Source organism: Suricata suricatta, chromosome 6 (assembly GCF_006229205.1).
Source record: "Suricata suricatta isolate VVHF042 chromosome 6, meerkat_22Aug2017_6uvM2_HiC, whole genome shotgun sequence".
In the NCBI taxonomy this organism is placed as follows: Eukaryota; Metazoa; Chordata; class Mammalia; order Carnivora; family Herpestidae; genus Suricata; species Suricata suricatta.
Window position 1 is genome coordinate 6728577 of NC_043705.1, and position 17610 is coordinate 6746186.

Genomic DNA, 17610 nt, shown 5'->3' on the forward strand with positions numbered 1-17610 from the left:
ACCCTGATGCAATTTCTACTATTCTTAAATCAAAATTAAAAAATAAAAATTTAAACCCTACATAAAAAGCTTAAATGGTTGACAATGAAAAGTAAAGTATTTAAAAAAAAGCTTCATCATTACCTCAATTGCATCTCTGAGGCAGCCAGCTAACAGAAAAAATGCTGCAGAATGTTCAAATCTTTGTTTGCCTAACAAAGAAAAGGCATTCTTTAAAGCTGCTTTACGCCATCTCTCATCCTTAAAATTGTGTCCAAAAAATTGTGTCATCTTGGTGTCTTTTTGGGATCTATAAAGAAAAAAATGTGTAAAAGTTTTGAAGCACAATGCTTCCACAATCAGAACCAGCTTTATAAAATTAGCCATTTATTTTTATTTTTTATTTATGTAATGAGGGGATAAAGTTAGCCATTTAAAAGTTAAGACTCAAAGGAAACACTTGCCAGTGTATGAATTACCATACACCTGCTTCTTTCCAGCAAAAGAGCATTTATAATAAACATCTACTTCTTCATATAAATCTCAGAGATTAATGAAAAAATTTCTTTCAAACTATAAAGAACACTGCATTAGCAGTACTACAAGAAATTATTTTCACATCCATGCTAAATATATAATTTAAATTAACTTTTCAGGTACTTCACCAGTTAAACATCATCGATCACCTTGAAACCTGCCTGCCCACCGGAGGATTACTGGTGATCAAAACCTAAGCAATTTGTCCTGATTCAAAACAACCCTGGTCTCTTAGAAAACTGACTGACGCCCATGATTCCCCCCCCCAAGTTGCTATTCATGGAGATTCACCTGGAATTGAATGTGAAATATATGGCGAACTGTTTTTGGTAATCATGTATATCAAGTCTTGCTAAGGACAACTGCAAGAGAAAATTCCAAGTGGTCCTAGCTCAGGAGTGGGGTCAAGGCCCACAGGAAGAGGGGAGTCTGGAGGGATAGGCGGGCGCCTGAGCCTGTAATAGGTAATAGATGCCAGGTCCAGATTCCACCAATACATCTTGTTCCCCACTAAAGATGCAAGTTTTTCGTTTAGTTCTTTGTTCTACAGAAGTACCATAAGTAGTTCTTAAAGTAAGTGAGAAAGTGTTTTCCTGGACTGATAAACCTAAAAAGAAACTGAAGTGACTGCATCAAGACTCTTCTGCTCTGGAAAACTCCTGGCCTTCTTTCCCATAAATCTCTCCTTAACTACAAAAGTAACTAAGACTCTACACGAATCACAATGAACAAGAATAACAAATCTTGACTTTTTTTTCATACATTTATTCCTCATGAAAAGTTTTCCATTTTGAGGCATAGTTTTCTTACCTACCTATATAACCCCCAAATCACAGTTTGCTTTCTCATTGCAAGGTAAAAAATGGCAGCATCTAAAGGATCATTCTTTCTATAAAAGGCTGCTTTCGCTACCTATAATTAGAAAATATTGGTCAAAATTTCAAAGAAACCATTTTTAAACAAACAAAATAACTTCTCTCACATATAACATTGGCACACATTATTTAAATGTTTAATAAATAAGAAAATATGTACACTAAAGCATGGATGTGTATGTATATACATATGCACACATATACACATATTATACACTTAAACACATGCATTTTTTATAATTTCCAAAGTAATTCAGGGTGGTGGCCTACAAATACAGAGAGGTGGACCACAGGACAATGCTCTTCATGAGAAGTTTCTCAGTACTATATTACTTTTCCCAAGATGTATACACAATTTTGTAAAAACCAGACACATACTAAGTAAAGGGATCAACCCAGCAACTTTCTTTTCATTTTTTAAATTTTATTTTTACTTATTATTTAAAAACATTTTTTTTTAGTTTATTGTCAAGTTGGTTTCCATATACCACCCAGTGCTCTTCCCCACAAGTGCCCTCCTCCATGCCCATCACCCCCTTCCCTTCTCCCCCACCCATCACATCAGCCCTCAGTTTGTTCAGTATTCAAGAGTCTCTCATCGTTGCCTCCCTCCCTCTCCCCAACTATTTTTCCCCTTACCCTCCCCCATGGTCCTCTGTTAAGTTTCTCCTATTCCACTTATAAGTAAAAATATATGGTATCTGTCCTTCTCTGCCTGACTTATTTCACTTAGGCTAACATCCTCGAGGTCCATCCACGTTGCTACAAATGGCCAGATTTCATTCTTTCTCATTGCCATGTAGTACTCCACTGTATAGATAAACCACATCTTCTTGATCCATTCATCAGGTGATGGACATTTAGGCTCTTTCCATGATTTGGCTACTGTTGACAGTGCTGCTGTGAACATTGGGGTACTTGTGCCCCTATGCATCAGCACTTCTGTATCCCTTGGGTAAATCCCTAGCAGGGCTATTGCTGGGTCATAGGGGAGTTCTATTGTTAATTTTCTGAGGAACCTCCACATCCTCGACAGCATCTATAGTCTCCTGATTTGTTCATTTTAGCCACTCTGATCGGTGTGAGGTGATATCTCAGTGTGGTTTTGATTTGTATTTCTCTGATGAGGAGTGACACTGAGCATCGTTTCATGTGTCTGTTGGCCATCTGGATGTTCTCTTTGAAGAAATGTGTGTTCATGTCTTCTGCCCATTTTTTCATGGGATTATTTGTTTTTGGGGTGTGGAGTTTGGTGAGTTCCTAACAGATTTTGAATACTAGCCCTTTATCAAATATGTCATCTGCAACCACCTTTTCCCATTCCACCGGTTGCCTATTAGTTTTATTGATTATTTCCTTTGCCATGCAGAAGCTTTTAATCTCAATAAGATCCCAATAGTTCATTTTTGCTCTTGATTCCCTTGCCTTTGGAGATGTGTCAGGTAAGAAACTGCTGCATCAACCAGCAATTTAAGAATGAGAATATAAACAGTAAAAGCCTGTACTAATTGCTATTTAATAGCATTTTACTGATTCAATTAAAGAAATAGAAACAAGGAAGGAAGTATGGAATGTTCTTTAAAAAAACACCTAAATTGGGGCGCCTGGGTGGCTCAGTTGTTGAGCAGCTAACTTCAGCTCTGATCATGATCTCGCAGTTTGTGGGTTCGAGCCTCTCATTAGACTCTGTGCTGACAGCTCAGAGCCTGGCTGCTTCAGATTCTGTGTCTCTCCTTCTCTCTGCCCCTCTCCTGCTCACGCTCTGTCTCTCTCTGTTTCTCAATAATAAATGTTAAAAAAGGTTTTTTTTTAAATAAAGAAAGAAACACCTAAAATATACTAATTAATCTGCTTTTCTACCGACATAGAACACAACCTACCTTTTCTATGCACCTGCGTAGGGTGAGGCCGTTCCGGACCCACCACCCCACGCCCATGGCTCTCAGTTCGGACCAGGTGGGGTCATCCTTCTGCATGGCCGGCAGCATGCTCAGCAGTTCCTCCTCGGCGATCGAGTGAAACGCCCAAGCAAAGTGACTGGTAGACAGGCCTGAAGAAAGGTCAAAAATAATGCTCATTAGAAACATAGACATGTTTATATAATGATTATCAGAAACATGCGTGCCATATTTGTCCTAAAAATGTCTTTACTTTTTATGAAACTCAGAGAGTTACAATTAAGTGTTTAGGGTTGGAGGGAATACGGGGTTTTCCCCCCCTTGCTTCTAACAACTCTATCACTTCACTATTTTTTGTAATATGCATACATTTTCCATAATTAAAGCATCTATTTTTAAAAAGATAAGAAAAAATGTTTTATGACAAATGCTACTGTTCTGATTATTTTTGTTCCCTAGCTATTACCCATGATCCTTCCTTAGAAAAGGAGAAACACGTAAAGCCCTATTCTATGCTGGAATGGCTGTTGTTCACAGCTGATTCTCACCTTCCTTTGGTCAATGTTTGTTCTGTGGACTTAATTCCATGGAATTTAAAAGAACATCAAATAGACAGGACACCTCCCTGAACGGAACTGAAAACTGCAGACTCTTGAATCAGAGCGATACAATAAACCCAGCTCTATCCCTAACTATGTAACCGTGGACGAGTTACTTAGAGTCCTGATTCCTTAAGTTCCTCTCTTATAAAATGCGAATAATCATGGCACTATCTTATTACACTGTTGTGAGGATTAAAATACTAGAGTTTAAGCATTTAGAACTGAGTATTTTAAAGCATTTAAAACACCAGAGTTAAGGCATTTAAAATAATAACTATTATTACCCCTTACCACCACCTTAGTCAGATACCTTTTTATTTATATAGTATCATTTACATCAGCAATTCTCTTAACCTACTGGCCCGTACATTTGGGGCTTACTGTTCAGCCTCTATTTGGTCTCTTCACAGTTCATTTTGCTTGGTATTTCTGGGTAAAGTACATGCTTAATTATACAATGTGGCTTTGACATATATGGACTCAAAATTTTAACCTGATAGCAAATCCCAAGTAATCTGAAGTACCCATTCTACTTTCTTTCCTTGGAAAGAAATATAGAAATCTAAAAAACAAAAACACCTATGCAGTAAATGGACTGCTACTCTGAACTATTTTTAGATGTCTGTTATCTCTCAACCAAATTCAATAATATTTCCACAAATAATTAAATGATCTGACTTAGCATTTTACTACTTTTCCAGAGCTAAATACAAAATGAGGGGAAGGAGGAAGCAGAAAGACAGAAAGGAAAAGATAAAGCAAGGGACGCATCGATAAGCAGAGGCTCCCTGCTGTCCCGATAGCACTGTTTAACCCTGCAGATCCAGTAATCTAGAACCCAGCTGTACCTCTGAACTTCCTGGGCAGTGAGCCAAGAGATACCCGGTTTTAAGTTACCTTTTTTTGTACACTTTTTAAAATACTTTTTTTTTAAGTGAAGTATTTCTGTTACTTCGAGGTCTAAGGTACATAAAAGTATCTGAAAGGTTAATCAAGTAACATCTGAAATACACATTAATATTAACAGTAGTTTTGGGGTGAGTGCATTTTTACTTCCTATGTTCTATACTCTTTATGTAAGACAACTAAAACCTGACTATGTATTATTTCTGGAATAAAATCATTACTCCACAATTTTGGGTGAAAAACTGAACTTCAATAAAAGTTAATTAGGACAAAGAAGAAAATCTAAAGAAGTTAAAGAGAATAAAACAGTATTAGTTGGTCTTAAGTGTATGATGCATTTGAAAATGTAACGCAAATAAATTATCCAACTGCTGAATACCGGTACATTTCTCCATTAACTCTTTCCATCTACCAAAAAAATTCCAGTATTTTAAGCAAAGAAAATTAAGTGGATATAAATAGTATTACAAGCAAGTTAAGGAAACTTACAATGTGTCAAATCTGTCATTATTATATCAGGGCAAAAACAAACAAATGTTCTCAAGCCTCTCAACTTTTACTCCCTTTCCGTTATTACTACTAAAATCACCTTGGTGAAGGAGCTGAGCCCGGTAAGCTGGAAGGGAAGTTGTAAGGAACGTATGCAGTCGAACAGCTAAGAGAAATTTTAACCCACACTCATCGAGAGTTTCTCCACCTATACACAACAACAACAATAATAAAGTATTTAGTTTTTTGTATTTATAAGAAAACCACTCATTAGCAAACTCCAAGTAAATGTTAGTAACTCTAGCATGTGGCATATGTCACAGCACTAAATACAGGAACAAAACATTCTGAAATGAACAAAAGTTATCAGTCTAATTATAACCTAATATTTACTTTTTCCACACAGACAAAAGTAGTATAGTTAAATATTTTGAAAAATTAAATTAAAGAGAATGAAATGACTCAGGATGAGCAATATTTTTTATAATCCACCTCCTCAGATCTGATCTTCTTTAAATCAAAATGTAAACTATTTTAAAACAGTTTAACCTTCACTGCAGAAAATGTGAAAACATTTTCCATATTGATTCAAGTCAAAGACCCATCCCAATAATATGTTGCTAACAAGGGAAAAAAGAGTTATATATTTTCCTTTCAAGCAGAGTTTAAGGGGTGCATCCTATTGACCTACATGCACAAGGCCAGGTTTGTTAATTTCAAATCTTATTGAGATCTGCTGGGAATTTTACATTCCATTTTTTTTTTATAACTCAGAATAAGAAGAAAAAAAATGCTCTCTGGGTGAGGAAAAGATCTAATTTTATTACACTTATTTTTGTTATTCTAAGCAAGTGTATACCTCACTATTAATTTTTAAAAACCTTAATAAATCAAAAACCCAGTTAGGGGGGTCTGGGTGGCTCAGTCGGTTAAGTGTCCGGCTTCGGCTCAGGTCATGATCTCACAGTTCGTGGGTTCGAGCCCTGCGTCAGGCTCTGTGCTGACAGCTAGCTCAGAGCCTGGAGCCTGTTTCTGATTCTGTATCTCCCTCTCTCTCTGACCCTCCCCTGCTCGCGCTGTCTCTGCCTCTCAAAAATAAATTAAAAACATTAAAAAAAATTTTAAGCCCAATTAACAGGGGCACATGGGTGGCTCACTTGGTTAAGCACCCAACTTATGGGTTTCCACTCAGGTCAGCATCTCATGGTTGGTAGGATCGAGCCCTGCATCAGAATCCACAACGACAGCACAGAGTCTGCTTGAGATTCTATCCCTCCCTCTTTTTCTGCCCCTCAACCTCTCTCTGCCCATGACCTCTCTCTTACACTTAAACAAAAACAAAAAACAAATGAACAGTGATTACAATGGGAGGAAAAGCAAAGCAGAAAGCACCTTTTATTTTCAGGTATCTACAGTGATTATTTAATAAGAATGTTAACTTTTGCCAAACTCAAAAGGATTCGATTGGATCTTTAACATTATTGAGCAGACATCAGGTAAAAATGACTGGCACAGTGAATCCCTGCATGCTCTCTCAAAGTAGTATGATTTATCGAATAAATAACATCTATTAAAGTTAAAACTATCATGAAGGTATAGTAATAATGATTGATTGAAAAAACCTTCATGGGCATAATTTTCATTAAAATTACTTAAGATTACTTCTATTAAATAAGTAAAACTATGATCAGTTTTTCCTCCAATCCCGCAGCCAGTTTAGTTTTACCTTGGCTCCTGTCTCTGCTTTCTCCGATATCAGTGCTGGTAGTTGCAATCGTGTCTGCTAAGGCCATCAGAGACATCTGTTCCATCCGGCTGAGTCCTGGTAAACTGGAATGAAGGAGGTGGCCAGACAGAACCTGAGCGTGCTCAGGACCGAAGTAAGTTGGACTATACTGTGAAAGGTCGATGACCTTGGGCTTTGTGTTTTCTTCGTCTGTCTCTAACACCTGATTATCAGTCATTAACGTTGGGATCTGAAAAAGCTCATCATAACTTTCTTTTGACAACTGGTTTGCGTTGTCTAAAGTACTCTGATTACTAGATTTCTCTAAAGATGCATAACAGCGATCATCATCTGCTGCAAGTAAGGCATACAGAGGAAGCGGAGGGACAGAATCTATTTCTGTATAATCTGTATTTTCATTTTTGTTGAAAGCCTGGGGATCTCTGGTCGTGCTTCCACTAGCACTGATGGTGAGAGACCTAAGGCGGCGCTCGTGGTTGGATTCGGCTTCATTCAGAGCCACGACCTCCCCAGCAATGCACTTGACAAGGTGTGACAAGATGGCCTTTGCTCTCCGAACTTTGCCGAGGTCCATGAGTTCTAAAAGCTGCAAAGGATGGTACTGAGGTAAAGTTGGGGAAAGAACATGAGCTGCTTCAAAGAGACCTGAATCTTCTGTGTCCACAGAAGGATCAAAAGCAGTTCTCTTTCCACAGATTTTCTGTGCAAGACTGGTCATGGATCGAGTCAGAGTTTTCTTTGGAGGGTGTAATCCAGAACTTGATGAGTTACTCTGTTTTATTAAACTTATTATGGATGGAGTGCTCCCATTGTATGACTCCGTTATGACAGGCTCTTGTTTACAAGATGGTTGCCACTGGGAATACACATGCATTTCACAGTCCATGCCTACCACCAGGATACCATCCCGGACCCATGAGAGAGAAACAGGAAAAGGCGGAGAGCCTTCTACTGAAGAAACCAAATCCATACTTCTTAATAGCACAAACTTAGAAAGCGGCACAGCTTTAGTGCTTTCCCAGAGAGGAAATGCGAGGCTTTCCTTGCCCACCAGTTCTTGCACCTTGCCAGCCAGGGGTCCATACATAAAAAGTTTTGATCCAATTCCTACAGTGAGGATATGAGAACCATCCTCTCTGGACATCCAATCTAAGTGAACTAAATGCTTTGTGTTTGATGTGATACTCTCTTTACTGGATAAATACACCTCTTGTTTGTTGTAAGCCACTAAGTTGCTATCAATACTAATGCCAGAATCTAACACTGTATTTAATTCATCTAAATGAATTGTCTGTTCAAGGACCCAACATGAACCTCCTGTAGACTCACATTCAAAAATACTTACATGCATCAGAAAGTCCTGAGAAGACCTACTACTAGATGCAGGCTGCTTATACGCGACTGCTAACCGATTCGTATGTGCACAGCTAACTTCTATAGGCCTACCAGGTACAGTTATGCTACTATTGCTGTGAAGTCCATCCTCAATAAGTAACGGCCATTCTTCCCAAATGTATTCGAGACCCATTTTTCCATTCTTCGATGCAGCAGATTCTCCATCTGTTACTCTGCATCTCCAGAATCTTACTTTCTCATCTGAGCACGAGGTTGCCAATAAATAAGGAGCACTGCACACAGGATATATGGAGGAAGAACTCAGATGTCCTAAAACAAAAAAGATGATTAACAAAATGTAAAATTGGTTAAATATTTGTTTCCATGTACTAAATGTTTTAGTCTTTGTACCAACTCCTGTTAACAACATGGCAGCTTGTATTTAGTTTAAGAGTCAACAAGATCAGTAAAAAGCTTTTAGTGACATCAACAAGGTGTACATGAAGGGCAATACTACCAAAACCTAGACCTGGAAGAGAACTGTGAAGAAGTCTCCTTCAAGTCCTACATTTTATAGGTAAGGACCGTTGACCAAGTGTGTGCTGTATCTTAAACTAAATCAAACTAGGATGAGGCAGAGTTAGAAAACCTGAATTCTAGCCCTGGTTCGCAAGCCAGCAGCCTTCCCACAACTCTGCTCATTTTATGTATTATTATAATCTCATTTTAAAGATATCTATCCATTTTTATAACTCTGTCAACATTTCCTGGCTCTTTCTTTTTCATCTTTTTCAGTACAATTTTGTGAGCAGCCCATATTTACCAAAGTACCAGGTGGGCCCTCCGTAACGCAAGTGTGTGTGACAGCTATCAGCGGTGCTGAGCAGGTTCCGAAGTGGGACGAAACATTTGCTGTCCTTCGTGTAATTCCACACTCTTTTACAAAATGTCCTAAACCACTGGCCAACTTCTTTTTCTTCAAGAAAGTAGTGACTGTTTCGGGTTTCCTAGCCCCAAGATCTGCTGCAACTGTTCTACTCTAGGCGTCTCGAGCAAAAGCGGTATACACAAAAGTAGACAGATGGGAAGTGGGGGGTCTATGTTCAATCAAAGCTATCTGTTAAACAGGTAGGTAGTGCACAGTTTGCCAACCCATGAACTAATTACAATATAGAATGTTGTAGAGGATATCTATCATATTTTAAAAGCATTTCAACATAATTTTAATAAAGTTTTTCTAAGTCCTCAAGGAGGACAGCAGTGTTGCGAGACAAAGCATTGTCCGGTGGTATCGCTGAGCTGAAGAGAGAGTAGTTGACCTTCTTAACGGTTTTAATATAAAACAAAAAAAATTAAGACTAAGAAAAACGCTTTTACTCTATGCTATTTTTTTGCCAAACAAAACAAATTTCCTTTTTTTCCCTAGAACTCCTCCTCTTCTGCCAAACTCAACTTGGGCCAAAGTTAAATAAGAGGGCTGTTTTTAGAAATACTTCACTTAGATTTGCCATATTATTTAAATTTTTTTTTAATGTTTTATTTATTTTTGATACAGAGAGAGACAGAGCATGAGAGGGGAAGGGGCAGAGAGAGAAGGACACAGAACCGGAAGCAGGCTCCAGGCTCTGAGCCAGCTGTCAGCACAGAGCCTGACGCGGGGCTCGAACCCACGAACGTGAGATCTGACCTGAGCCGAAGTCAGAGGCTTAACCGACTGAGCCACCCAGGGCGCCCCTGCCATATTATTTTAATTGGAGTTCTGCAGTATAGATCAAACTGTTCTGGCTAAAGGAACAGTTCTTAAAATTATGTCAATACAAGCATCATCCTTTTTCAACTTTTTCTTTGCATTAATGCTTCTTTTAGTAAAATCTACAAAGAAACAAAATTAAAAATTATTCAAACAATGTTAATACCCCATCTCCTAACTTTACCAATTAGAAAAGATTAAGTACTGATAATGACATGGCAATCTGAAAAGCACTCAAAGTGATCAGTTCAAAAAATGATGGAGAAGTAGAAAATGCACACTGTGACTATGAAAATCAAAGAAATGGGTAACAAAAAGTGGATTTTGTCTTGGTTTTCCTGATACCCTAGAATCCTGGTTCTTGATCTAGTGTATGCGTTAGAATCATGAGGGACCCTTGTAAAAAAACAGCCAGTGTTTGTGACTGCGTATCCTCAAGAATCTTTATTTCTAACAAGGTCCCAGATAATGCTGATGCTGCTGGTCTGGGGACCGCATTTTGAGAACCACTGCTCTAGATAAAAAATGATAAATATTATGAGGAATGACACACTCAGAATCCCTCCGAGCACACAGCTCCAGGCAGCCATGACCAACATTATCAAAGTTGGCAAATAAGGCATAAATTTGCTACCATCTCTGCCCTGAAAACGCTCGGTTTTTCTTCATAAAGTCATCATGAAAATTTGTTTTGGAAATCAATATTTAATGCTACAACTGGCTGACAAGTGTCAGACATCTGAAAACATAATGCAAATGTAAATTTTCAGTGTAGGGTGCTTAAAGATAGTGTTTCCAGTTCTGCTTCCAAGTGCACTTAAGAACAGGTAGTTATGCCTCTTTTCAAATACCTGACTAAATGTTCACAGATAGCAAAGTTTGAGTAGTCTTTTTTCACAAACTCTACAAACCTGCTGACGGCTTAACACTTATTATCTCAACTCCTTCTGGCAAATTCAGTTCTTGGCTATAAACCATCTCTGAAGACAGAGTCAACTTGCTGGTACTCTGGAGATTTGCTCTGCAAGCCTGATACTTCTGTGAAAAAGGAGACAGGATCTTCTCTGGAGAAGACGAATAATGTTCTTCTGGCTGCCAAACAGCTTCAGGTATTTTCGTATCGACTTTTTCATCTATAAAACATAAGAAAAAAAACAAAAACCGGGGTGAAGGTGGATCCCTGTAAGTACTAAAATTGCTGAGTTTTATAATCAAAAGCCTTATAAAAGATTTTAAAACATACTAATATGATTCTTTACAGTAAGAAAATCAGAGAGTCAGTTTGCTTTTTTAATTAACTGAATAAACTACAATTATCTTCACTCAATGAGAATAGCTTTAAAAATATTCACTCATCTAATTTATATAGTTTTTATATATATATATACACATATATATGTATTTATGTATATATACATATATATGTGTATATATATATATATATAACTATGTAATTTACTAATTAAGCCTAAAGTTCAAAAAAAATTTAAAAAGACTTACCCAATGAGACAGGAATGGACTTTAAATGTAAATTCCACATGTGTAACCATGACCGGTTGTCTTGGGTACATTCTATTACAATTAGGTAGAATTTCTCAGAAAATCCATTAGGTGAGCTGCCTGTGGGTATTAATTTATTTCACTATTAACATGGATAAATGAGACAACTTATTAAATATACCAAGTTAAAATAAATGAATTATAAAAAGTAGAACTTTTACCTAAAGGTCTACATACAAAGTAACATTAGAGTGCAATCAACTTTTTTACCACATGAATTTGTATGAACTTGAAATTTTAACAACTTGTTATGCTTAAATTTCAGTTTTGAATTGACAGGCTTGAAAAATCACATACCATAGTCATCACTGTCACATTGTTCACATAGGTCAGAGGATAATAAGGGAATTTCTGAGCAGATGGAAACTATATGACACATATTTTAAATGAGCACATCATGGGGCGCCTGGGTGGCTCAGTGGGTTAAGCGTCGACTTCCGCTCAGGTCATGATCTCAGGGTTCATGGGTTCAAGCCCCACCTCGGGCTCTGTGCTGACAGCTCAGAGCCTGGAGCCTGCTTCAGATTCTATGTCTCCCTCTCTTTCTGCCTCTCCCCCACTCATGTTCCCTGTGTGTCTCTCTCAAAAATAAACATTAAACAAAAAACTTTAATGAACATTGGTTAAAATTCTATTGCCAAATACATTTCAAACTGAATAACTTCTATTATGAAATGACCTACTAATGATATTTATCTCAGAACCAAAATTATGTTCCGTCATTTATTTAAGTATTCATATTACTTAAGAAAATTTTTCTTAGTCAAAACTGCATGATTTAAACAGCACACAAGCTGCTCAGAATAAACTAAAAAAGTGCACCTAAAATATAAAATCAGTGACTCATTACTACCTGAAAAAAAATCAACTTGGTTTAATGATAAATTTTATCCAAGTGTTCTTAGTTACAAGCTAGTCTTCACTATGTACAAAATTATATAAGGACAAATTATAAGAACTATATAAACCACTGAACATACAAATATCAGAAAAATAACCACAAACATCTTAAATCACATTGTGTTACAAGAAGAAATGAAAAGGTAGCTTTGGTAATGTGTTCCACGTGAGTTAGGCATTTAACTCACAGGAATTAATGGGAAGGAAAGGGTAGGGATAGTAACTAAAAACAATGTCAGAGCTCAATCTATTTCTGATATTTTTACTAACAAGAAAGAATGTCCTAGTAATGAAAGTATCTGTGAAACAACCTTTTCTTCTTGACATTACAGCAAAATAAGATGAACACTCAGGGTATTTTCTATAAAACTCTGATAATGAAGATAATAGTTTCTGAGTAAAAGTCAGTAAGAATTCCCTGAATATTTTAAGAAAAACTGGAAGAAAAAAACTTAGTCTTTGAGAGAAAACATTAAATATTAAAGACTCATAGAAAAAACGCTGAAATAGATTGAGATCACAACAAACTCAACCTTAAGCATGACAGTAATTTATTTAAAAAACTTTAAAGAGATTTGGATGTTAACAATATTAATATTTTAAGATATAAAAGGAATAATAAAGAACGTTTTGTTGACATAAATAAGCCTTTAACCTGTACCTGACATCTTTATTTACCAATTTTAGTATCTTTCCATCCTTATATTCAGAGCTTACCAAAGCACTGTGTTTTTGCATAGTTCATGAATTCTCAGGGAAAATGACAGACTAAGTGAAAACAGTGGCAAAAAATTAGACACTTGACAAAACAGTGCAAAACTCAAAAGAAAAGGAAAAAGGAAAAAGGTGGAATTAAGAAATAATGCACAAGAGAAGTAAGTAAAATAATCAGCAACAAATATAAAATGAAAATAATACTACTTGAGGCTTAATAATGGGACTTTTGTTTTTAATGTTTATTTTTGAGAGAGAGACACACACAGAGCACGAGTGAGGTAGGGTCAGAGACAGGGAGACACAGAATCTGAAGCAGGCTGCAGGCTCGGAGCTGTCAGCACAGAGCCCGATGCAGGGCTCGAACTCACAGACTGTGAGATCATACCTGAGCCGAAGTTGGACGCTTAACCGACTAAGCCAGTCAGGCACCCCAAAAATGAACTTTTAAAAGCAACAGGTTAAAAAAAAACAAAAACAAAACAAGAAAAAAAAATCCAAAAGGCATACGCTGTTCATTTACAAGGAAAGTCATTTCTGAGTTTGGTTTGGGTCTGTACATGAAACTGATGACCAAGAGATTTTAGCTTCATTTTGTTCAGTTTTCCTTTATGTAAAGTAATAGTTAATTCCGAGTGAAGTTGTTTAATATAATTTTTTCAAGTGTAACTTTAAAAGTATTAAGACAGTCTTTATAATTTGAAGGTTTAAGCTACTGCTTTAAAATTTTTTGGTTTTTGTTTTTACTTTTTTTTAATGTTTATTTTTGAGAGAGAGACAGAGAAAGAGAGAGAGGGAGTGCCTGTGGAATAAGTGGGGGACGGGCAGAGAGAGAGGGAGACACAGAATCTGAAGCAGGCTCCAGGCTCTGAGCTGTTAGCACAGAGCCCGAAGTGGGGCCTGCACTCATGGACCATGAGATCATGACCTGTGCCGAAGTCTGACGCTCAATTGACTGAGCCACCCAGGAGCCCCTAAAATTTTTTGTTTTAATTTTTATTTATTTTTGAGAGAGAGAACACTAGTGAGAAAGGGGAGGAGAGAGCAAGAGAGACAGAGAAATCAAAGTAGGCTCAATGCTGTCAACGCAAAGTCCAATGTGGCATTAGAACTCAAAAACAAGAGTCATGGCCTGAGGCAAAGAAGGACATTCAACCAAGTGAGCCACCCAGGTGCCCCTACGCTGCTTTAAATGTAGGTTTCTAAAAGGTCAGGTGTCCCTAAATTGTTAGTGGAGGACCCTGTCCATGCAAACAGTACTAATAAATTAATCATAAAATACATTTTTATTATGCTTCTTAAAAAAAAGTAACTGACAAACTCCTTTAATGATTTCATGTTTATTTCCAGATTCAAGAATTTTAAAATGCTGGTATTTATATGCTCAATATAAACCTACATAGGAAAACTTTAAGTTCACACAGATGATATGGAACACTATATCAACTTATCTTTATTAACTGCTTGATATACTCTACATAATATTTCTCATTACATAAAAAAATTGTTTACCTGCATCAGATAATATTCTGTCTTTTCCCAGACTTTTCTTCTCAAGGTTATTCAAAATGAAATCTTCTTGAAAAACATGAAGCAGCTGGGTTTTTCTGCCTTGCTGAATGTAAATAAATACCAACATATGTAAGTTGACCGATATGTTATTTACCTAATGCTAGGTGGCCAGAAAAATAATACTTACAAGTTTGGTAATGGGATCTAAGGCAATAATGCATCCTGGCCTGGCTGTTGACTGCTGACTTACGATGTTAAACACTTCACCGACATATTTCTGTTTTTTTAAAAAAAGAATATTTCCTTTATTAAACAACTAAATAAAAAAATAATTAATAGACAATATGAAATTTCAGGCAGAATAGATAAATAAGTCCATAAGTCACTCTCATCATAAACATTCTAGGACTTTTACCTTACTATTTATTATACTAAGTAGGAATAAATAAGAGTTAGGGTTCATTTGGTGCAGAGGAAAACAAAAGCAGTACGTGACTGTTAGGGGGAAGAATATTTCACATCTATAAATACGAAGGACTGACTTCAATCTCGTGGTAATATTCTAAGAATCAATGCTCTTTAGGCATTAATTTTACGGTGAGAAAGTCGGAGCTCAAGTAACAAGCTGATAAACTATGTCTGTATGCTGATTTCTCAAGATACTTGTGACCTGACTACTCCGGTCAAGGTCACATTGTTAAATTAGATCTTCAACACACGTAATCTATGAGTATCGTTTGATTCTGCGATCATTCCCTTCTTGAAATAACGGTCTTCACGTGGCTTCTACTATACACCACATTTACTCCACTTTCAACAATGGCATGCTCCAGGTTTCAATCCTATCACTTCTAACTCCGTGCTTTTAAATTTGTATTCTGACAGTGACTCATTTTATATCTTCAGACTGGGCTTCCCTCTGAACTAGACTAGCTTACTAGGGCTTATTGGCGTCAGTCATCTCAATACTGACATGTCCAACACCAGGCTCCCAAAAACCCATGCTCTTCAAAATCTGCTACTTATACATTCTTCTCAACTCCAGGTCATTCTATTCTTCCTTGTGCTCACACACAAATGTGGAGCATCGTCCTCTTTCTCTCACATAAGCCTCAATCCAGTTCAATCTTGCCTATTCGATGTTCAAACAACATCCAGATTTGTCCAATTCTTACCATCTTTTATCACCACCACTTCCTACCATTACAAGCCCCTGTGAGGCTGTCTCTGGGACTACCTTAAAGATTCTTGGATTGGCTTTTCTGATTCCACTTCTGCTCCCATGTCTAATCTATACAACTGGCAAGAGAGATCCTTTCAAAACCTAAATGAGATCATATCAATCTGTCATTCTCTCAATGGTTTCCATGTTCTTCACATTAAAAGCCAAAGTTACCAAAATGGGCCATAAGGTGCCCTGTATGATCTGGCCAGGCTGATTTTCCAACTTTATCCCTGACTACATTCCACCTCACTTACTCGGCTCCAGCCACCATGTCCTCCTTACTGCTCCTTTACACACCAAACATGTTCTGACCTCTGGACCTTTGCACTGGCTGTTCCTCTTCCTAACATAGTCTTTCTCTAAATATTCACATAGCTAGCTCCTTGATCTCCATTAGATCCTTATTCAAATAGTACTTTCTCTGTGAGGCTTATCCTGACCAGCTCCTTACATGGCATTCTCTACTACTTCTGCAACATGGTTTCTCTCCATTGTATTTATTAATATATTTTTACCTTCTTTTCTATAGCCCTTCACTAGAATGTAAGCTCAGATTTTTGTGTTCTCTTCACATCTAAATTCCCAGCACTTAAATAATACCTGAAAAATAGAAGGCCCTCAATAAATATGTGTGTTTCTCCTATAACACTGTTATATGTGTTTTGAAAAACCCTGCATTCTGAAAAACCACACATTAAAAATAACTTAGGGAAATAACAGGATTGGAGCAGACCACTGACGCCTATGCAACTGTGTAACTAGAGCATTAAGAATATCAACTGGTAGCTGAGGAGACAGCTCAAATTCCCTCAACAAGCAGCTCGGGGCGGCTGAAGGTTACCTCAAGGGTCATTTAAAAGAGCAAAACCAAGAGTGGAAACGCTGGCTTGCTGGAGGTGCGAAGACAGCGTAGGCGCTGGGCTGCTACTAGCTGTGTAGGGGAAGGAGCGCGCCCATCATGAGACAAAGGCTCTGGGAGGGGCTGAAAGGACAAGCACTGAATTGCAACCAAGCTGAGAGCTTTTTTCTTTCTTGGTTAAGATTACAATCCCAGCGCTGCTCTTCCAGCTCCCCAACACAGTGCAGACGGACCAACACAACTCCCACACGCACCCTGCCAGCCGTCCTCACTCACTTCTGAGCAGAGTCTTAGAGAAACACAGATTGTAGGGAGCCACGCCTTATTTTTGGAATGATTTAAAAAAATGGTTTCTTTTAAAAGAAGCTTAGGATCACTATAATGGTACCTTGCAAATGTGAAAAAAATAAAATAACTAGAAAATATACACCTATTTACTACAAATTATATGTCATAATTCTATAACACGGCCAATAAGTATAAATTACTTACCTAAAAACATTATACCATACATTTAATTTTGAAAGCCATTTACTTACAGAAATTTCAGGGTTGGAAAGCTCATATAGAAGTTTCTTGGCATCAATAACAGCTTCATATAATCTCAGATACTGCCCATCACTTGCTACAAAGCATGCACTAGGAGAGTTGCAGTAGGCACCTACAAAGTATTTACAGACATTTACAATTTAAGCCTTAAACAGCAATGTCAGAAAATCTAA

The 17610-nt window shown here is 37.3% G+C and overlaps 1 protein-coding gene across 2 annotated transcripts in view; it reads right to left on the reverse strand.

Moving 5' to 3' along the window:
* Window positions 1-17610, reverse strand: part of DMXL1 (Dmx like 1) — a 129574-nt gene that overhangs the window by 66203 nt on the left and 45761 nt on the right. For both annotated transcript variants that reach the window (XM_029941556.1, XM_029941555.1), the window contains exons 13-22: window positions 17428-17549; window positions 14992-15081; window positions 14805-14907; window positions 11619-11738; window positions 11030-11251; window positions 7013-8698; window positions 5387-5494; window positions 3272-3441; window positions 1331-1428; window positions 124-289 (exon numbers count right to left, since the gene is read on the reverse strand). In XM_029941556.1, the coding sequence (XP_029797416.1) occupies window positions 124-289; window positions 1331-1428; window positions 3272-3441; window positions 5387-5494; window positions 7013-8698; window positions 11030-11251; window positions 11619-11738; window positions 14805-14907; window positions 14992-15081; window positions 17428-17549 (2885 nt within the window). The remainder of the gene's footprint in view (window positions 1-123; window positions 290-1330; window positions 1429-3271; window positions 3442-5386; window positions 5495-7012; window positions 8699-11029; window positions 11252-11618; window positions 11739-14804; window positions 14908-14991; window positions 15082-17427; window positions 17550-17610) is intronic.